Below are 19376 nucleotides of genomic sequence, written 5' to 3'. Positions count from 1 at the left end.
CCCTCAACCCCCACAGAGAGGCAACAGACCTCGGAAATAAATAGAGGGGCAGCTCTGGAAGCGAGGTCCCAGAGACGAGGAGACGGACTCAGACTAGACGAATACAGTTCTGTCTGTCCGACTAGCACAGCCAGGGGGCGGGCGGGGTCACTGGACACCCGGCCCAGGAACCTCCTCAGGCCACGTGGGTGACCTCCAGTGGTAGGGAACGGTACAGCAGGAGCGGGACGGCCACACCGAAGGCTGTCCGGGTCGTCCCAGCGTTGCCAAGTCCCACAGTTGAGATGAGAGGGTTACACCAACACTACACCCCCTGAGTAAGTGTGTATTTAGTGACTAATCTACAGTAGCCTGTACAACAGCGGCCAAAAGCGACGACCAACGTGGTCTGTACTCGACGGCCGAAAGAGGAGAGTCAGGGGTCTGTCGCGTGAACCGGGAGGGGAGATGGAGAAAGCCTGGTCGCAAGAGTCTCAGATTGTTGTTTTGGGACGTACCTAACTGCGAGGAAATCCAGTACCCAGGGGACATGAGGCGGACCTCCGGAGTGCTGAGATGTGGGGAGACTTGGAGACTGACCTCTGCTACACCAGACGCAGCCAAGCCAGCTCGGAGACGGAATTGTGTCTGCCTGTCTGTCTACCTGTTCGTCTGTCTGTCTGTCTGTCCCTCTGTCCCTCTGTCCATTTGCCTGTCTGTCTGCCAGTTGTCTGTCTGTCTGTCAACCTGCCTAACCCTGTTTGTCTGTCTGTCTACCTGTTCGTCTGTCTGTCTGTCTGTCCGTCCCTCTGTCCATTTGCCTGTCTGTCTGCCAGTTGTCTGTCTGTCTGTCTGTCAACCTGCCTAACCCTGTTTGTCTGTCTGCAACACATTCATGTCTCTCTCATGTTCTGCCAAGGGACTTACATTTCATCATGACCTGACGTAGAGTAGCTGCATTGTTGGCCCCTACAGATAGGTGGCGTAATTGTGCTCCTGTAAACACACTGGTCCAGGTAGGCCCCATCTCCCAGCATGCACTGCTACACTAAGTTAGAGGATACACTTCCTCTCCCGGAGAGCTCGCCACAGCCAAGGGTCAAGGAAGCTCTGGTCTGATTAATTCAAATTTAGACAGTGCCCCCGGAAGCACCGAGTCGTCTAGGAATGTGCTCTGTGTTAAAACGAACGCACCTTTCCCTGGGCCCCTCACTGCGTGAGGGAGCGGGGGTGCTGGATGGCAGGGGCCCCCAGGAAGCTGCTGATGGCCCCGAAGTCTGAAGACGCAGAAGCCGTGGAGGAAGCCTGCGTGGGAGAGGCCGGGGTGGCGGGGGGCAAGGAGAAGTCCACCTGGGTCCTCTGGGGGGCGCCGCCACAGCCAGGCCCCGCTGGCCGGCCCTCCAAGAAGAAGGGCCCCAACTGGAGGTGGTAGAACCCAGGGCCCAGCAGGCGAGGCCCCTCGGCGGATGCTGGAGAGGAGGGCTGGAGCTGAGGGGGGCAGGTGGAGGGTCGGCTGCCCGGGCTGGGGCAGTGGAATGTGGGCTGGCGCAGGTCGTCCGGAGGGGGGGGCGGAGGGTAAGAGCTGGACAGCTGACGGTCGTCTGGAGGGCTGGCGCCCCGGTCACCACAGTAGTCCCACACCCCCGGTCCAAGCAGAGCACCTGGGGAGACACGCGGCCGGCAGACCAGGGTCATTCTGAGGGCTCCGTGGACCCTCTAACCAGCTGGGATCTACAGGACAACAGGGTTTCAGAAAGTCTTCTGGATGTGTTGTTCTCAGGGTCAATGTGAAGCTACGTGAGCACCAGAGATGGTCAGGGTTTAGCTGGTCATGTAAGGTCCTGCTGAGGACTACACTAGTTTGGGTTAGGCTGGGGGGGGGGGGGGGGGGAGGCCTAAGGGTATCTAGCCTGTAGAGTTAGTGAAGCTAACTCTTGACTCTTTTCCATCTCTCCCTCTTTACCTTCCTCCCTCCTCTCCCTACCTCCCTACTTACCTACCTCCCTCCCTCCCTCTCCTTCCTTCCCTCCCAGCCTCCCTCTCCCCTGTGCTCCTGGTTACCTGCAGCCCTGTGCAGTGTGTGGTCTATGTTCAGTGGGCTCAGGGTTTTAAGAGGAAGCGGGGCGTTCGTCTGCGACGGGGACGACCCTCCTGCTCTGGAGCGCCACGCGGACACACACACACACACGTACACACACACGCACCAATGGAGAAACAAATTAAAATGATGAAAATCATGGCTTAACGAGTACAGTGTGTTAAATCGATGGTTAACAAATATAAAGGAATGGGAAAAGAACAGAATAAAAGGACATAAGGATGAGGTGTCATGCGTATCTGGAGGGAAGGGCCTGTGATATGTGAACATAAAGCCAGAGTGGTGGACACAGGTTCCCACTGGGTCTGCTAGGGGTTGTTTACTGTGGGACCCCGAAGCCACTGAGCAGCGAGCCAGTGAAGCGTTATCCTCCGTGAGGTGAGAGAAGGGAGAGAAGGGAGGTGAGGGAAGGGAGGTGAGAGAAGGGAGGTGAGAGAAGGGAGGTGAGAGAAGGGAGGTGAGAGAAGGGAGAGAAAGGAGGTGAGAGAAGGGAGGTGAGAGAAGGGAGGTGAGAGAAGGGAGGTGAGGGAAGGGAGGTGAGAGAAGGAAGGTGAGAGAAGGAAGGTGAGAGAAGGGAGGTGAGAGAAGGGAGGTGAGAGAAGGGAGAGAAAGGAGGTGAGAGAAGGGAGGTGAGAGAAGGGAGGTGAGAGAAGGGAGGTGAGAGAAGGGAGGTGAGAGAAGGGAGAGAAAGGAGGTGAGAGAAGGGAGGTGAGAGAAGGGAGGTGAGAGAAAGGAGGTGAGAGAAGGGAGGTGAGAGAAGGGAGGTGAGAGAAGGGAGGTGAGAGAAGGGAGGTGAGAGAAGGGAGGTGAGAGAAGGGAGAGAAAGGAGGTGAGAGAAAGGAGGTGAGAGAAGGGAGGTGAGAGAAGGGAGGTGAGAGAAGGGAGAGAAGGGAGGTGAGAGAAGGTGAGATAAACTGGAGACTTGTTAAAGAAGCGGAAGGGGCAGGGGGGTGCTCCGGTCTGGGTGGTTACCTGGCTGGTCCAGCCGAGGCGAGGGGGGGTCAAGCTGCCTGGCTGGTGGGCTGTGGGAGTGAGTTCCCCCCTCCACCTCCCCCCCCTCTCCATCCTGGTCGCCATCCTCTCTGCAGGACACAAACAGCCAGATAAGACGGCCATCAGGATTTCCCAAACATCACCTGGAGAACTACAGAAGGTCGCAACTAAAGAACAGTTCAAATACTCTGCGACCTTGCAGCCGGCTTGTCTCCAAGGCCCCTCTCAACCTTATCAACAGTCAAACGCAAAACAAAGACGTCAAAGGAGGGAGGGAGGGAGGGTGAGAGAGGTAGGAGGAGAGGTATGGTGAGGTCGAGAAGGAAAGATGGAGAGGGGGGAAAGAGAAGGATCTGACCCCGGATCAGTCCTGACTTCCATGTAGTCCGACTGCAGGCTGAACTTCTTGCGGCCCAGCTTGGTGGTCTGCTGGGTGAAGAACTCGTGGCGGTCCGATTTCTTCCACATGTAGTAATACTCCACGCATTCCCCTACGGAGCGCGTGCGTACCTGCCAGGGCACCAGACAAGTCTCTCATATGGGACTGACATTTCGGTTCACACACACACCCACACAGGTCTGCACATGCAGAGTCTTCCATCACATCTACACAGACCCAGACATTTGCATGCATGTCAGTAATCGCGTTACCCGTTAGCGACACACGGGAGGCCTACCTTGTTGGCTTGAATGAGGTGAAAGTTTTTCCCGTGAACACGATAGCCGTGCTCGAAGTTGCGACACTCCTCCTCGCTCCAGGCGCACAGCTCCTCTGCAGAGTACGCCATGGCGTCAGGGGAGAAGCAGGAGTTTGGGTTTAGCCCTTGTGTGCTGCGGCTGTTACCCACCCAGTGTTCATGGGTCTGATGCAACACCACACTAGGTGAGGGGGTAATTTAGCAGTCGGCGGGCTTTCCGGAAGAAGTGGGTTATACTGTATGCATTAAAGGCTCTGTCACTGATGACAGAAGCACAGAGTGTGTGTGTGTGTGTGTGTGAGGGTGACCGTCTTACCACTGAAGACTTTCACATTGAAGCGTAGTCGTGTCAGAGCCTCTTCTGCGTTAAAGTTGCATTTCACCAGCTCATACAGAGCCTTAGTGAGAGGGACAAAGAGATAGGGACAGAGGGAGAGAGAGAGACAAAAAAAAGGTAGAGAGTCAACGAGAGAGACAGCAAAAGAGAGAGGCGAAAAGGGTGTCACGGACGAAACACGACGTCATACAGAAACCCTGTTAACAGTCCTTTCCTTCATTATGTAGACGCCCCACCCGTCCTCCAGAGGGCTCCTGTACCTGCTCATTGTCCCTGACGGAGTCCCCGGGCAGTGGGGTGTCGGCAAGCCCCCGAGGGGGCCCCCGTCTCTGGGAGCACAGCAGGAAGTCCTCCACAGCCTGGCCTGATAGCACACCAGGGCTCCACAACAGCTGGTCCTCACTCTCATAGGCTGGGGGGGGGGAGAGAGACAGAGAGAGAGACACAGAGAGAGAGAGAGAGAGAGAGAGAGAGAGAGAGAGAGAGAGAGAGAGAGAGACAGAGACAGAGACAGAGACAGAGACAGAGACAGAGACAGAGACAGAGACAGAGACAGAGACAGAGACAGAGACAGAGACAGAGACAGAGAGAGAGAGAGAGAGAGAGAGAGAGGAGAGAAAGAAAGAAAGGAGAGATGAGTGTGGAGTCGTCAGGGTCGTGCAGACCAGACCTGGGAGGATGTGGAAGGTCTGAGTTCATGGTTATACCTCTCTCCTGGTAGGTGCAGGGGTTGAGAGGAGGGATTTTGGCTTGGTACTGAGAGCCCACCATGATATCCTATCAGGGGACAGAAGCACATCATCAGTCAAGCGTGATAGGCCGGTAAAAAACGAACTGGGTGGAGCCTGTGGCACAGATGCCTCGGACAATCCCAGGCCAGGGTCCAGACACCCCGGCCAATCACAGACGGGGGTCTGGGCGCCTCGGCCAATCGCAAGCCAGGGTCTTTCTCACCTTCCGTCCGTCATTGGAGGGAACGGAGCCCTCGTCTGAGTCTTCGTCGGAGGAGGAGCTGGTCGAAGCTTTGTCTGCCGCGGAGTGCAGGTTGGCTACAGGGTGAATCAAATCAAACTTTATTGATACATTCCTTTTTAGCAATGACAGTCTCATTGATCGGCACTTCTAGCCAGCCTAAACTCCTCGAGGAAGAGCGGGAAACGACTCCCGGGGGAATCCGGAGAGAGCCGAGCGATGCGGGACGTGGGGAGAGGTGGCGGGCGTACCTCGGAGGTGACACCGCAGGAGGTCTGAGGCGTGGGAGGTGACGGAGGGAGTGAGGTCATCAGACGTCGACTCCTCGCCGTCCTGGCCAGGGAACAGGTCCCTGGATATCTGATCCTGGGACAGACGGCAGATTAGAGTGGGTGCGTGCGCGCGCATATGCATGTGCGTGCAGGCGTGTGTGTGCTTAGGCAGGCGTGTGTGTGTGTGTGTGAGCATGTACGTGTGTGTCACCTTGTCCAGGGTCATGTCAGGCAGGCTGGCAGCCAGCTCGTTGGGCTGCTTGTCTTGCTGCAGGAGGGGCCCAGACACCTCGTACCCACACAGGCCCAACAGATCCTCCAGGGGCAGCTCAGCACGCTGGAGAGGGAGGAGGAGGTGTCAGATGGCTGAACGGTTAGGGAATCGGGCTATTAATCGGAAGGTTGCCGGTTTGATTCCAGGCCGTGCCAAATTAAGTTGTGTCCTTGGGCAAGGCACTTCACCCTACTTGCCTCGGGGAGAACGTCTTACTATAAGTCGCTCTAGATAAGAGCGTCTGCTAAATGACTTAATGTAAATGAGAAGGTGTGGGGGAAGGGGAGGAAGTGTGGGGGAGGGGAGGTGTGGAGAAAGAGAGACAGGAAGAGAGAAAGATTTACAACAGTGTGACCACACCCCGGGAACGAATCCAAACCCACCACAGGTGGGGGTGGGGGTGGGGTACGGGGTTGGCCAGGTGAGGGTAAAGGGTGGAATAAGGGCTGGCCCAGGGTGGGGGTGAGGGTGGAACTCACGGCGTGGTGGCGAGCTGCCATCTTCATGGGGCACTGCTTCCCCCGCTCCTCTAGGGCCGGGGCCTCCTGCTCCTGGTGCCCACCCTCATAGCCCTGCCCCAGGAACGCTGCTAGCCTCACACGCTGACCTCCAGAGCCCATTGAATCCGCTGGAGACACACACACAGGCACACGCACACACAAAGGCACACACACACACACACACACATACGCAGGCAGGCACACACACACAGACCCACACATACCCACCCACAGGAGAGAGTGTGGGTTAGTGAAAGAATAAAGAAAAAAAGAAAAACAAGATGGATGATCAGGACGTGGCTGATTCATGTTCATCCTATTACAGAGCTGATTCCCGGCCTGGCTTTATAACCTCTTCTTATGTAGCGCTCCACACAGCCCTAACGGTAGGGCTACGCTACCATCACCAGCCACTTACGACAACTTAAAAGCACAGAAGCCCATTTATGAACTACAAACAAAATGGTATGCCTACACACCTTTGCTGGTGCATGACAAGTATTTGAGGTATGGACATTCTTCAAGTTGAACCACAAAGATCGCTGGTGAGGGCTGTCCTTATTGTAGAGCAGTGCTGAACTCCACAAATGATGTATTTAAAACCATGTTACAAAGATGACGGCCTAATTTGATCCAGTGATTTGTAATCTCGATTAAACTGATACTCGATTGTAGTTGAAAAGTCCGTTTGACCTTTTGAAGACATTACTTGAATAAAAAGGTTCGGAAACCAGTCTAAACAAGCTATGGAAAAAATTGCACATTAGGATTATTTGGCAAAAAGCTCTAACTTCTGCTACTCTGAAGTTCTTGAACAACAAATAAGTTGTATGCTTAGCACCGAGAAGTTATTAAATAATTTAGTCGTAAAGGATACCCCAACTTTTTCAGATCGGACACCCGGACAAGAAAGGTCAAGCGAAGAACTACTGTCCGTCTCGCCGACCCCTCGTCGGGACGCCACCTTGACCAGGGCGCTTTCCGTATCTTGGTGCTGAACGCTGCTCTGACTCACTGGCGGCACGAGAAGGAAATAGTTCTAGATGTTCCGTTTTCAACCAAAAAGATGTCATGGTACAACTGCACTAAGTTGGATACCACTCAAACTTTACACTTATCATGCATTGTTCACGAGGCGCAACTGAATCACTTTTTTCAGCACCACCGTCGAGCCGGTCTATTGTTTTCTTTAGCGCACTATAAGACAAATTGGGAATGGTTCTTTAACGCGAAGAACGCGGAGAGGCGAGACGGGAACGAACACCCCATTTTCGCTTCCTATTTTATCAATCCGTTTCTCTCGTTCAACCCTTCGTAGTCCGCTGGAATGATTGTCAAAGTCAATATCTACGTTCTGAAATGACTCGAGGTCTAAAACGTGCTTCTGAAGCAGTATGATTTGTTCATTACAATCCTATCCAAGCCTTTTTCGCTCACTTACCTCCGCCATTCCGTTCCTGCGCAGGCTGAGAGCATAGCCCGGATGTTGTATGCCTACTCTATGTACAGCTCTGTTTATTGCCGCAACGGTACGGCAGCAATGTTGATAACAGTAGTGTATCTAAACCTAAGTATAAAAAAAGATACTATAACTGAGGCAGTTTAAAATAAAATAAAAAACTTTGAAACCCGAGTATAAATGTTTAGGTTTGTCACTGAGTATTTCTATAAAGTTTCAGCTTTGAAGTTCTTTCAGTGAACAACTAACTTTAAAAGTGTGTGCAGTTGTTCAGATCATCATTTTTCTAAATGTTGCTTAGGCATCCAACACTTGTAAAATACCAGAAGACTATATTAATCCATGAATATAATTCACATTGAAAAAGATACATATAAACATCCATTCTTTTAGTTCGACTGTCGTACGTAGATCATGTGACTGACTTCAAGGGAGTAGAGTCAAGCATGAATACTAGTTTGTGCGGATCTGGACAGCTGACTGCAGGATGTGAGGGGAGGGGACAAAAATGTCGTGAGCTGATAAACTTGTTGGAGGAGACACAATGTTGATTGTAAGAACTTCTTAGTGTTTACTTCCTTTCAAGTAATAGGAACAGGAAACGACCACGTGTGACATACATCATTAAAAGTTCACTTTAAACTAGTGTATTACTGTAAGTAATAAACCACCACCAACTTTTCAATTTATATATACAACAAACAACAAAGACAGATATATTGGCAGCCAAGAATGAGTGTGTGTACTTACTACCATCTGACAAGATGGATGTCCTCAACAAACCCAAATTGACCAGGGTGCTAAAAAAAGAGACCTGATAGAGAAAGAGGTCAGGCTGAACAAACCCAGGCTGAAACACCACTGGAGTGACCAGAAGAACGTCTTTGTTATATCAGCACTATGGGTCAGTGTTTGAGTTTGTGTGAATGGAGTATGCGTGTGTATTTTATGTATATACAGTGCCCTCCAAAAGTATTGGAACAGTGAGGCCAATTCCTTTATTTTTGCTGTAGACTGAAAACATTTGGGCTTGACATCAAACGATGAATGTGAAACCAGAGATCAACGTTTCAGCTTTTATTTCCAGGTATTTACATCAGGATCTGATGCACAAATTAGAAAATATCACCTTTTTGTTCGAACCCACCCATTTGTCACGTGAGCAAAAGTATTGGAACATGTGACTGACAGGTGTGTTTTGTTGCCCAGGTGTGTCCTATTACATACATTATTCAATCAATAAATACCACTGAATGTCTACACTCAGGTTCAGATTGGGTAAGATAGGTTTTGTCTATGCAGACTGTATTCAGAGGTGAAAACAACATGAAAACCAGAGCGCTGTCTTTGGGTGAAAAACAAGCAATTGTGAGTCTTAGAGAAGATGGAAAATCAATCAGAGCCATTGCAGAAACATTGGCCATAGCCAGTACAACCATTTGGAATGTCCTGAAGAAGAAGAAAACTACTGGTGTACTAAGTAACAGACGTCGAACAGGTAGACCAAGGAAAACATCAGCAGTTGATGACAGAAACATTGTGAGAGCTGTAAAGAAAGACCCTAAAACAACTGTTAGTGAGATCAGCAACAACCTCCAGATGGCAGGAGTGAAGGTATCACTATCTACTGTTCGCAGAAGACTTCATGAACAAAAGTACAAGGGCTACACCAGAAGATGCAAACCACTCATTAGCAAGAAGAATAGGAAGGCCAGGCTGGAATTTGCCAAAAAGTACAGAGATGAACCTCAAAAATTCTGGGACAAAGTTTTATGGACTGATGAGACAAAGATTAACTTTTACCAAAGTGATGGAAAGGCTAAAGTTTGGAGAAAGAATGGAACTGCTCATGATCCCAAACACACAAGCTCATCTGTGAAACACGGTGGAGGTAATGTCATGGCTTGGGCTTACATGGCTTCTTCTGGGATGGGCTCATTAATCTTCATTGAGGATGTAACACATGATGGCAGCAGCAAAATGAACTCGGAAGTCTACAGAAACATTTTGTCTGCCAATTTAAGGAAAGATGCAACCAAACTGATTGGCAGAGCCTTCATCATGCAGCAAGATAACGACCCAAAACACACTGCCAAAACAACAAAGGAGTTCATCAGGGGCAAGAAATGGAAGGTATTAGACTGGCCAAGTCAATCTCCAGACTTAAACCCTATAGAGCATGCATTTTACCTGCTTAAGAGGAGACTGAAGGGAGGAACCCCACAAAACAAACAACAACTGAAAGAGGCTGCAGTGAAAGCCTGGGAAAGCATCAAAAAGGAAGAATGCAAAAGTTTGGTGACGTCAATGGGTCACAGACTTGCTGCAGTTATTGAAAGCAAAGGATTTGCAACTAAATATTAAGTCTTATTCACTTAAATATGTTTTAAGTATATCTGTTCCAATACTTTTGATCACATGACAAATGGGTGGATTCCAACAAAATGTGATATTTTCTTAGTTGTGCATCAGATCCTGATGTAAATACCTGGAAATAAAAGCTGAAACGTTGATCTCTGGTCTCACGTTCATTATTTGATGTCAAGCCCAAATGTTTTCAGTCTACAGCAAAAATAAAGGAATTCGCCTCACTGTTCCAATACTTTTGGAGGGCACTGTATGTGTGTGTGTGTGTGTGTGTGCGTGTGTATAGGTAAATTATGTTTTTAGGTATGTGTGTGTGTGTGTATTTTATGTATGTATGTGTGTGTGTGCGTGTAAGGTTAATTATGTTTATAGGTATGTGTGTGTGTGTGTGTGCCTGTGTCCGAACGGTGGGCAGTGATAGGTCAGTTTAGACAAGGCCACACACTGCCCTTTGTCACCGTAGCGAGCGCTGACCTGACAGTTGGAAGGGGTTAATGTAGGCTTGTGTTCATCCTCCCCACAGACCCAGCTCACGGCTCACGGGGGGCATGTTTCCTTCCAAACTCACTCCCTCACGCCGAGTTCCGCAAAACAGATCCAATTAAAATGACCCAACACACAAGGGGTTAATTAATCAGATGTACTAGATTTGCATGTTTGTCGGGGGGGGGAGGGGGGGGGTTTCTTTGTTCCATTCAGGACACTTATTACATTGCACTGCCAAAGGGATGCACGTGCAACGGTGAATAAATCACAACCTGCATCCAATCCCACTGTCAGCATTAACAGCATACTACCAGGGGGAGAGGGGGAGAGGGAGAGAGAGAGAGAGAGAGAGAGAGAGAGAGAGAGAGAGAGAGAGAAGGTAAGGAAAGAGAGGTAGGGATAGACTAGAATGGAAAAAGAAGGAGGGAGAGAGAGGGAAGAGGACAGGACGTTGCCTAACATCTGCTGCCCACATTCATCTACATACCTAATTCTGGGCTGGTTTTTATGGCATGTAAATTAAAAAAGGCCGGCCCCTTCATTTGCCGGCTCCTCCTCGCTTTTATTAAGCAGAGGGAGAGAGAGAGGGGCGGGCGGGCTTGGGCCGATGCAGGGGGCAGCGCCTTGCAAATGAGAGCGTGTGAGCCTAGCTTAATCAGTACAGTATGCCGGGTATTCATCACTGCCTGCCCCGCCCCTCCAAGCTGCCCCTTGGCTGGTTTTAATTGACCCATGGTGAAAGGGCTGAGGGAAGATATACATGTTGAGGCATGGAGATGTCTCCAAATCAGGAAGTCTTTGAATAGTGGGCCTCAGAGTGTGTGTGTGTGTGTGTCGGGCTTTAGTGTCTGTGTGTGTGTGTCCTGGTCACAGCGGTTGAGCTGTCTGCCATCGTCCAATCATAACACTTTAGGGAGACTGAAAGAAGGACCTTGAACGAGCGTGAGCTCCCCTGTGCGAGTCCTGAAGTCCTCCTTGATCTCTCCCCCCTCCTCCCCTCTCCTCCCCCGTCCTCCCCTCCCCCCTCCTCCCCCCTCCTACATACCCACCCCTCCCAGTCGCCACCGCCCTCCAGCCCTCCAGCCTTGACTCTAATAACCAGGAGAGGAGGGCAGCCCCTGCATTGTTCCGCTAATAGGGAGGCGGTGATGTTTGCTGGGAGCTAATTTGATAGATGGCCCTTGATGAACGGTGCGCAGGCGCGCGTGCGAGCGAGCATGTGTCCCACAACGGGATCTGGGGCGGGTTGTGCGGGTATATAAGCGGGAGGAGACGGGTGTTGATCCAGGACACTCATGTCACTTCCTGCCGCGTGGAGGACGACCAGGAGAGCTTCCAACGGAGGGGATTCTACTCGCTGAGAACGGCTGACGGCCCCGACAGCCTCCACCCTCCAGACTCCAGCCTCCACCCTCCAGACTCCAGCCTCCAGACTCCACCTTCCAGCCTCCAGCCTCCACCCTCCAGCCTCCACCCTCCAGACTCCAGCCTCCACCCTCCACCCTCCACCCTCCAGACTCCAGCGTCCACCCTCCACCTTCCAGCCTCCACCCTCCAGCCTCCACCCTCCAGCCTCCACCCTCCAGACTCCAGCCTCCACCCTCCAGCCTCCAGACTCCAGTTTAGGAGGAGTCGTCATGGAGGACCAAATCCCTACCAACAAGTGTGAATGACCGGATCAAATTCACAGAGCTTCTCTCAAAAAAACTACATTTCCCCTTGCTCCGGTCAAACATACTTGTAGTTCTCCTCCATCGTAGGAAAAAGTATGTGATGCGTTCAGATTTTTTAAGCTCTGATGTCATGCAAGAGAAGCCTAGGCCAGTGTAACACTGGTGTCTCCTGTTTTTCTGGTTGGGCCAGGCTGCCATGCAGGGGCTGGTCCACAGGGGGCAGTGTGGCCCTGTCTAGGCTGTGGGGAGCCCCTTAGAGAGCCAGGGGTGTCGGCGGTGGTCTCGGACCAGCCCTGGCACGCAGGGCGTCTGTACTGTGGTGAGTACGGCTCTGTGACGGAGCTACTTACAGTTAAATAGTTTGGCGTTCAACAAGATTTGTTGATCTGTGCAAATATGCAGCTGTGGCATTAGAACATGTTAGATAGAGTCTTTATAGAGGCCCTTTGACGTTGTTTGGGATCAAATAATATTTTAAATGAAAGCATTATCATTTTTTAATAATCATTATAATTTGTGTTCTTATTATTATGATGATGATTCTTATTATTCTTATTCTTATTGTGATTAGGGCGTAGGGTGCGAGTGCGGAGCGTTCTCAGTGACGGCCAGCTGGGGGCGCTGCGCTCCTGTTACTCGCGGACGCCTCGTCCTGACGCTGCGCTGAAGCTTCGGCTCGCCCAGCACACGGGCCTCAGCCCCCGGGTCGTCAGGGTGTGGTTCCAGAACCAACGCTGCAAGGACAAGCAGAGCCAGGACAAGAGAGCAAGGAGACTGGCTGAAGAACTGAGCTATGCAGTGAGTGTGTGTGAGTGTGTGTGTGTGTTTGAACTCGTGATTGTGTGTGTTGACGTGTCCATACCTCATGTTGCCCTGCCGTGATAACCTTTGACCTCCAGTCGGCATCTATGCTCTAGAACTACAGACAGCCTAAAGCAGCCAGACTCATGGTGGTCGATTCTCCGGATCCGCCTGCCTCAGCAGTCCCGATTACCGTCCACGAGTCGCCTTGGCAACAGGACAGTCCACTCGAACCCTGGACTGATGACGAGGACGTCCTCTTCATTGAGCGTCTGCAGGTCAGAATCACAGTCGCGCCACCAGAATCAGACACACTGTTAAACACGCATTCATTATGTGCCTTTTTCCTGGATCTTTTCACACACACTAAACCCTCACACTAAACCCCCCTCACACTAAACCCCCCTCACACTAAACCCCCCTCACACTAAACCCTCACACTAAACCCCCCTCACACTAAACCCTCACACTAAACCCCCCACACACTAAACCCTCACACTAAACCCCCCTCACACTAAACCCCCCTCACACTAAACCATCACACTAAACCCTCACACTAAACCCTCACACTAAACCCCCCTGACACTAAACCCCCACACTAAACCCCCCACACACTAAACCCTCACACTAAACCCCCTCACACTAAACCCTCACATTAAACCCCCCTCACACTAAACCCTCACACTAAACCCCCCACACACTAAACCCCCCACACACTAAACCCTCACACTAAACCACCCACACACTAAAACCCCCTCACACTAAACCCCCTTCACACTAAACCCTCACACTAAACCCTCACACTAAAGCCCCCTGACACTAAACCCCCACACTAAACCCCCCACACACTAAACCCTCACACTAAACCCCCTCACACTAAACCCTCACATCAAACCCCCCTCACACTAAACCCTCACACTAAACCCCCCACACACTAAACCCCCCTCACACTAAACCCTCACACTAAACCCCCCTCACACTAAACCCCCCTCACACTAAACCCTCACACTAAACCACCCACACACTAAAACCCCCTCACACTAAACCCCCTTCACACTAAACCCTCACACTAAACCAAACTCATCTCAAACGTCCTCTCCTGCTCCCCGCCCCTCAGAGCTTGTGTCCATCGGAGCCCCTGGGAGGAGACTCGCCGGCAGGCGACGACGATGACTCTCTCACCTTCCTGAGCATGTAAGGAGGACAGGAGACCTCCCAGCCCGGGTCCAGTCAGAAGCTGCCGGCAGACAGCTGTCCTCCGACCCTGAACTCTGCTCTCCATACACACCACACACCACACACACACACACCACACACACACCAGCAGTCAATCCTGCATGTGGAATAAAAACGCAAATCATTAATAAAATCTTAGTCTTCTTGTGAATTATTTACGGGGGAAAATGAGATTTCTCTTTGTTCCTTGTGAGAGGAGGAGACCAGGAGAGGACAAGAAAGACGTTGAGATGTTGTTTGGGGATCTGGGATTTGGGCGGGGCTGCGTGTTGTGGTTGAACAGAGGCCACACGTCCTGTCACTTCCCTGAGGTGTCATCTGGGCGACACTGTGATCTGTCACCACGTGAAGTCACCACTCGCTGACGACAGTCACGCTTGAAGCTGTAGCTTGAAGCTACTGCTGAAACCACAGAGGAAGCAGAACTATACAGCCTGATCAGTCATCACAGGACGAACGGACTTTTGTTCCAAAGTGAAAGCAAACAGATTCCACAGGAATGAGTTGTTGGAGCTCGACTCACATATTCAACTTCATTCTTCTCGTCTTCATTCTTCTACCGGCAACACGGTTCACTCTGTGGAATCGACAGCCGAATTGAATTGCTCTGGCAAACGACTTCAAAGTCTTCCTGCTTTACTACAATGTGTTCTCAACATGCTCACTTCAGCGCTCACCATTTTATTTCAACACCGGCTGATAAACCAAACCTCTATCCGCCACCAGGGGGCGACACTGACTTTAAGATGGATGGCTTTCTAACTCGCAGCTCAATTCAACACTGGCGTAGCGGGAACTTGTGTGGAATTTGCGCAGCAACCCCGACCGTGCCTTGCTCCTGGGCCATCCCTCAGACCCCGGGGGGGGGGGGGGGGGGGGGGGGGGGGGGGGGAGAAGGGGGGGGGGGGCGCTGGCTGCAAGGGGGGGCAGTTTAAGGGGGGGGGGGGGGGGGGGGGGCAGTGGCAGTTTATCAGCACACTTCAGGGTGTGCTGCCCTCCCGACGTCTAGGATGCATTCTTCCACTTAATGTCTTTCCGCCATCGTGGGCCTCTTTCCCCTCTCTCTCTCTCTCTCTCTCTCTCTGTCTCTCTCTCTCTCTCTCTCTCTCTCTGTCTCTCTGTCTCTCTCTCTCTCTCTCTCTGTCTCTCTCTCTCTCTCTGTCTCTCTCTCTCTCTCTCTCTCTCTCTCTCTCTCTCTGTCTCTCTCTCTCTCTCTTTCTCTCTCGGGCTTTCCCTCTCCCATTCTTCTGTCTCTTTCTTTCCGTTCTCTTTCTCGAACACATTGTCTTTTCTCTCTCTTCCTTTCTCTCCCCCCCCTCTCTCTCTTCCTCTGACTCATTATGTCTTTCTCTCATCCTCTCTCTCTCTCTCTCTCTCTCTCTCTCTCTCTCTCTCTCTCTCTCTCTCTCTCTCTCTCTCTCTCTCTCTCTCTTTCTCGTTCTCTCTCTGCTAGCCTGGCCCAGTATAAACAGGATGTTTATGGCCCTGCTAGTTCAACAGTGATGATCAGATAGGGTGGCGAAACTCTCCCGCTGCAGATTACTGAGGATTCAGACCCTCCATTGTGCCCTGCACTAAACCAACACACAGCCTGTCCACTGGGTGAACCAGCCCCAACACACAGCCAGGTGCATCAGCAACAGTGTCCTCATGCGCTAGGCTTCTGGGTGATCGAGCACACCCATGGTCTAACATACATCCATCTCTATGGATGGTCAGTATTTATTCCCAACAGACCTAGCCGCTCTGCTAAAGTACACCAGCACCCAACTCTACATAGACAAGTCTGCCTCAACAGACTGAACATTTCACATGTAGGCATACTGTTATTTACATGACTGAGACAGGCAGCATCAAAAAGGTTGGAATTCCCCCAGTCAACATGTGAGATCAATAGCAATTTTGTGATCCACATGATCCACATGTGTGTGTCATGTGACAATCCAGAAACAACGTCTAGCCAGGAAAGATTATCATCATGAGATTTCCAATACCTACTACGTCCACCACATGCCACAATGGAGGTCAGCTGCCTGTGGTTTGCAATGGTCACTAGACACGACCAGTCTAGACACAATTATTGAGGAAGGTCAGTAGACAGTGTCTATCTGTGGGTTATCAAGAGATGGGCTCTGTTTGGTAAGTTTTTTTTTGTTTTTAGGAGTCTTCTCCCTACAAAATGCCATTCTGGAAAACACAGAAGGGCATTTCCTGTGAGACACAAGCTGTTCGAATAAAAAACGCTGGAGTGGAAAGATGTACAACTCTGCTGTGTCCTGTTTGGCTCCCTCCCCTTCCTCCCTTCGACCTTCCTACTAGTTTGCTCTGCACTGGTACAGCCAGATCCCTCTCTTCCACCCACCCACCTCCTTCTTGTCGGTCGACAACTCTCCTAAAGTTGTCGACTACATGATCAATTTAAAACGTGCAGCGCTTTTTAGGCTTCCGCTACAAAAACAGTAACTAAAGGAAGGTGGTGGGATAAAAACGACGTAGCGAATTCTCTAAATAAATCTCAAATATTGAACACTGAATGTATCCACGTCCTCCTCAAAGGCTTCCACAACGGATTCTGTGTTGGCAAGAGTTCAATGTTGTTTTTTCGAAGCGCACACTAACCTGAGTGTGAATAAGGCTGAAAGTAGTGTCATTAAGTACCCGACTTCCAGACACATAGTGCTTTCAGCCAGGGCCCGTGAGGTTTGGGGCGTACACATATAGCAAAGACACCAGACACAATCACACCCTTGTTGAAATCTTTGCCAAACCTGCGGCGAATTGCTCTCCATGTAATCTACCTGAGCTGTCTGTTATAACCGATTCATTTTTGCTGCTCGGGAACAAGTTACTATCACATTTCGGGTAAAGCTTGAAAATATACGACTGCAAATACTCTAGCTAGTTTTGGGTTGGGTGTTCAGACCATCTTGACTGGGGTAGTTTACAGTCATTCAGAACGTTTTATTTTATCCGTATAGTATAGTATTATAGTATAGTATAGTATAGTATAGTATTATAGTATAGTATAATATTGTAAGTATAGTTAAGCCCTTACATCTGTTGTGTCTAATGTGGATGAAACCTGATTGAAGAAAATAAGCTTTGTTAAACAGCATTGTTTCATCGAATGTGGAACATTAAACTGACTGTGATAAATGACAGTTGTGTTATATGTTAGACAGGATAAAAGATCAGAGCATCGTTAGGTCAGAGTTACTGTACCAGAGTATCCTAGCAGTTCCTCAAAGCATCTGAAGCTATTTTTAAACAGAACATTTCCAAGACATAAAGAACACAGTGCTATGAAGACTGCAAGAAGGCCAGACCGCAATGAGATCCAATCTTAATCTTTTGGTTCGGATCCATGGAAAACAGTTCTTTGGGGTTGAAGTTGGATGGAAAGTTCTCCCCGCGTGTCGGAAAGAGAGATTCGACGTGGGGCAATTTGGTGTTGATAAAACTGTATCTGAAGGGTAACATTCTAGTGTTCCATAGCAGAACTTGATTAGAACGTGCCCCAAGCATGAGGTGCACAAACCAAACGCCTTCTGGAGAACGTTTCTGCTTGACACGTCGAGATGGGAGCAGTGGTCACAAACACAAAACCGGTCCACACGAACAATACGTTCTCAGCCAATACACACATGTCAAAAGATAATCTGAAATCGCATAATGATAAATCGTTTCTGTGTTGTTGTAGGCATGTGCACCGTGTTGAACAAGCAAGATGAGATAAGTAGCCTCGTCTTACCCAGTCCTAATAGGTGCATGTCTAGACCCAGGTGTCCTTGGTGATTTATTGGGTGTAGCTCTGTGTTAGACTACAGGGGTGGAGTTAAGACACCTCTGAGGAGTTGGAGTGTAGGGCTGCAGAGTTTACAGGACTCTGGGACTGTGGCGCTGCCTGGGGGGAACCATTCTGTAGCAGTAACAGTGTAGTATAGTATGTGGTTGTGTGGGTGTTGATGATATTTCGTGTAACTCGGTGGTGGTGTGGTGGAGGTGCTGTGGGCAGCTGCAGGCCAGGCCAGGCCAGGCTGGAGTGAAAAGATGAGCTCAGGTCTGAGAGACAGATTGTGTTTATACAGAGGGTTCACTGCGGGAAGGGCTCTCTCTGACAGACCATTGTTCCCTTCACTGTCTGTGACGCTGGCGGTTTATTTTCACGCTGAGTTCCCACAAGAACCCCTCCACCTCCATCCCCAGCGCCACACACAGCGCCAACCCCACCTCCAACCCCACCTCCACCCCCACCTCCACCTCCACCTCCATCCCCACCTCCACCCCCACCTCCACCCCCACAGGCTAGCTTTGCTTTGGGGGCTGCCCGTGTCCGTGTCTCCTCTCCCCTGTCCCCCACCGTCCTTCATGAACAGACCACGCAGCGAACACGCTCACTGTGACCCTTTCTCATCCTGCAGTGGAGCGTGCGGGCTCCCCCGGGGCCCCTCTGGGCCCCCCAAGGCTTCACCCCGCCCCCCCCCCTCCCCCCACACATGTGCAGAGACAACAGACAGAAGTTCTGTGTGTCCACTGCCAGGGTGTTGGTGGAAGGGCGGGGGGGGGGGGGGGTCACTGTGATGTCAACAATGAGGCCTGGCAGGCAATCCCGCCTCGTACTTATAAACACAGGTGTGCCACAGCATGTTGAGGGACCATGGATGGAGGCTGGAGGCCTTGTGTGGAGGATGGGGGCTGGGGTCTTTGGATGGAGGCCCGAGGCTGGGGGCTGGGGGCCGGGGGCCGGGGATGGAGAACGAAGGCTCCAGTCCGAGGCTGAGGGGGAGACACACAGCAGGCCGTGCTCCACATGGACGTCCTTAAGTTCACCATCACATCTCTCCTGAAGTAGACGCACACACACACACACGCACACACTCACACACACACACACACACGTGGGACCTCAACATGCTACTAGATCTGGACCTGAGGGCAGCTGTGACCATGACCCCTGGAACAGGAAGTGTGGACCAGGCTGGTCACACACCAGTGAAGCGGGGCTTGTTCGACACAGACCAGTACCACTGTGGAATGACAAGGCTCTTAAACTGGACGTACACTGACAAACTCCAGCACACCATACAGATCTATACTCCACTGTTTGTCTGGCTGACTTCCTACGGATCTGACATAAGTTTACCGGTTTACCAGGTAAAGAAAAATGTTTAAAACACAGGTAAACTAACTGCTGAAATTGTAAATTCAACGAATATTGATGTTGTGTCCAT

At 50.9% G+C, this 19376-nt stretch overlaps 1 protein-coding gene and 1 long non-coding RNA gene across 4 annotated transcripts; both read right to left on the bottom strand.

Annotated features, from left to right (window-relative positions):
* Nucleotides 1–790: 790 nt before the first annotated feature.
* On the bottom strand, nt 791–7994 carry mier2 (mesoderm induction early response 1, family member 2). 3 transcript variants are annotated; one of them, XM_047015105.1, is made up of 13 exons: nt 7565–7993; nt 6103–6251; nt 5561–5686; nt 5329–5443; nt 5060–5154; nt 4813–4882; nt 4366–4517; nt 4085–4166; nt 3748–3842; nt 3429–3580; nt 3050–3159; nt 2041–2135; nt 1555–1640 (listed from the first exon to the last, which is right to left on the bottom strand). In XM_047015105.1, the coding sequence occupies exons 2-12, from the start codon at nt 6241–6243 to the stop codon at nt 2080–2082; spliced, it is 1194 nt and encodes a 397-aa protein (XP_046871061.1). In that variant the 5' UTR covers nt 6244–6251; nt 7565–7993; the 3' UTR covers nt 1555–1640; nt 2041–2079. The 3 variants fall into 3 exon arrangements, with proteins under 3 accessions (XP_046871060.1, XP_046871061.1, XP_046871062.1); XM_047015106.1 differs by having other exon boundaries at nt 1623–1710; XM_047015104.1 differs by lacking the exon at nt 2041–2135 and having other exon boundaries at nt 791–1640; nt 7565–7994.
* Nucleotides 7995–12568: 4574 nt separating this feature from the next.
* LOC124463271 lies at nt 12569–14908 on the bottom strand. The gene is made up of 4 exons (XR_006955549.1): nt 14669–14908; nt 14092–14547; nt 12971–13181; nt 12569–12842 (listed from the first exon to the last, which is right to left on the bottom strand). It is a non-coding gene; the product is annotated as an uncharacterized LOC124463271 (long non-coding RNA).
* Nucleotides 14909–19376: the final 4468 nt, after the last annotated feature.

The sequence above is a fragment of the Hypomesus transpacificus genome, unplaced genomic scaffold (genome assembly GCF_021917145.1).
Source record: "Hypomesus transpacificus isolate Combined female unplaced genomic scaffold, fHypTra1 scaffold_270, whole genome shotgun sequence".
Lineage (NCBI taxonomy): Eukaryota > Metazoa > Chordata > Actinopteri > Osmeriformes > Osmeridae > Hypomesus > Hypomesus transpacificus.
The sequence above is the reverse complement of the archived record's forward strand: the minus strand, read 5'-3'. Positions and strand labels throughout refer to the sequence as shown.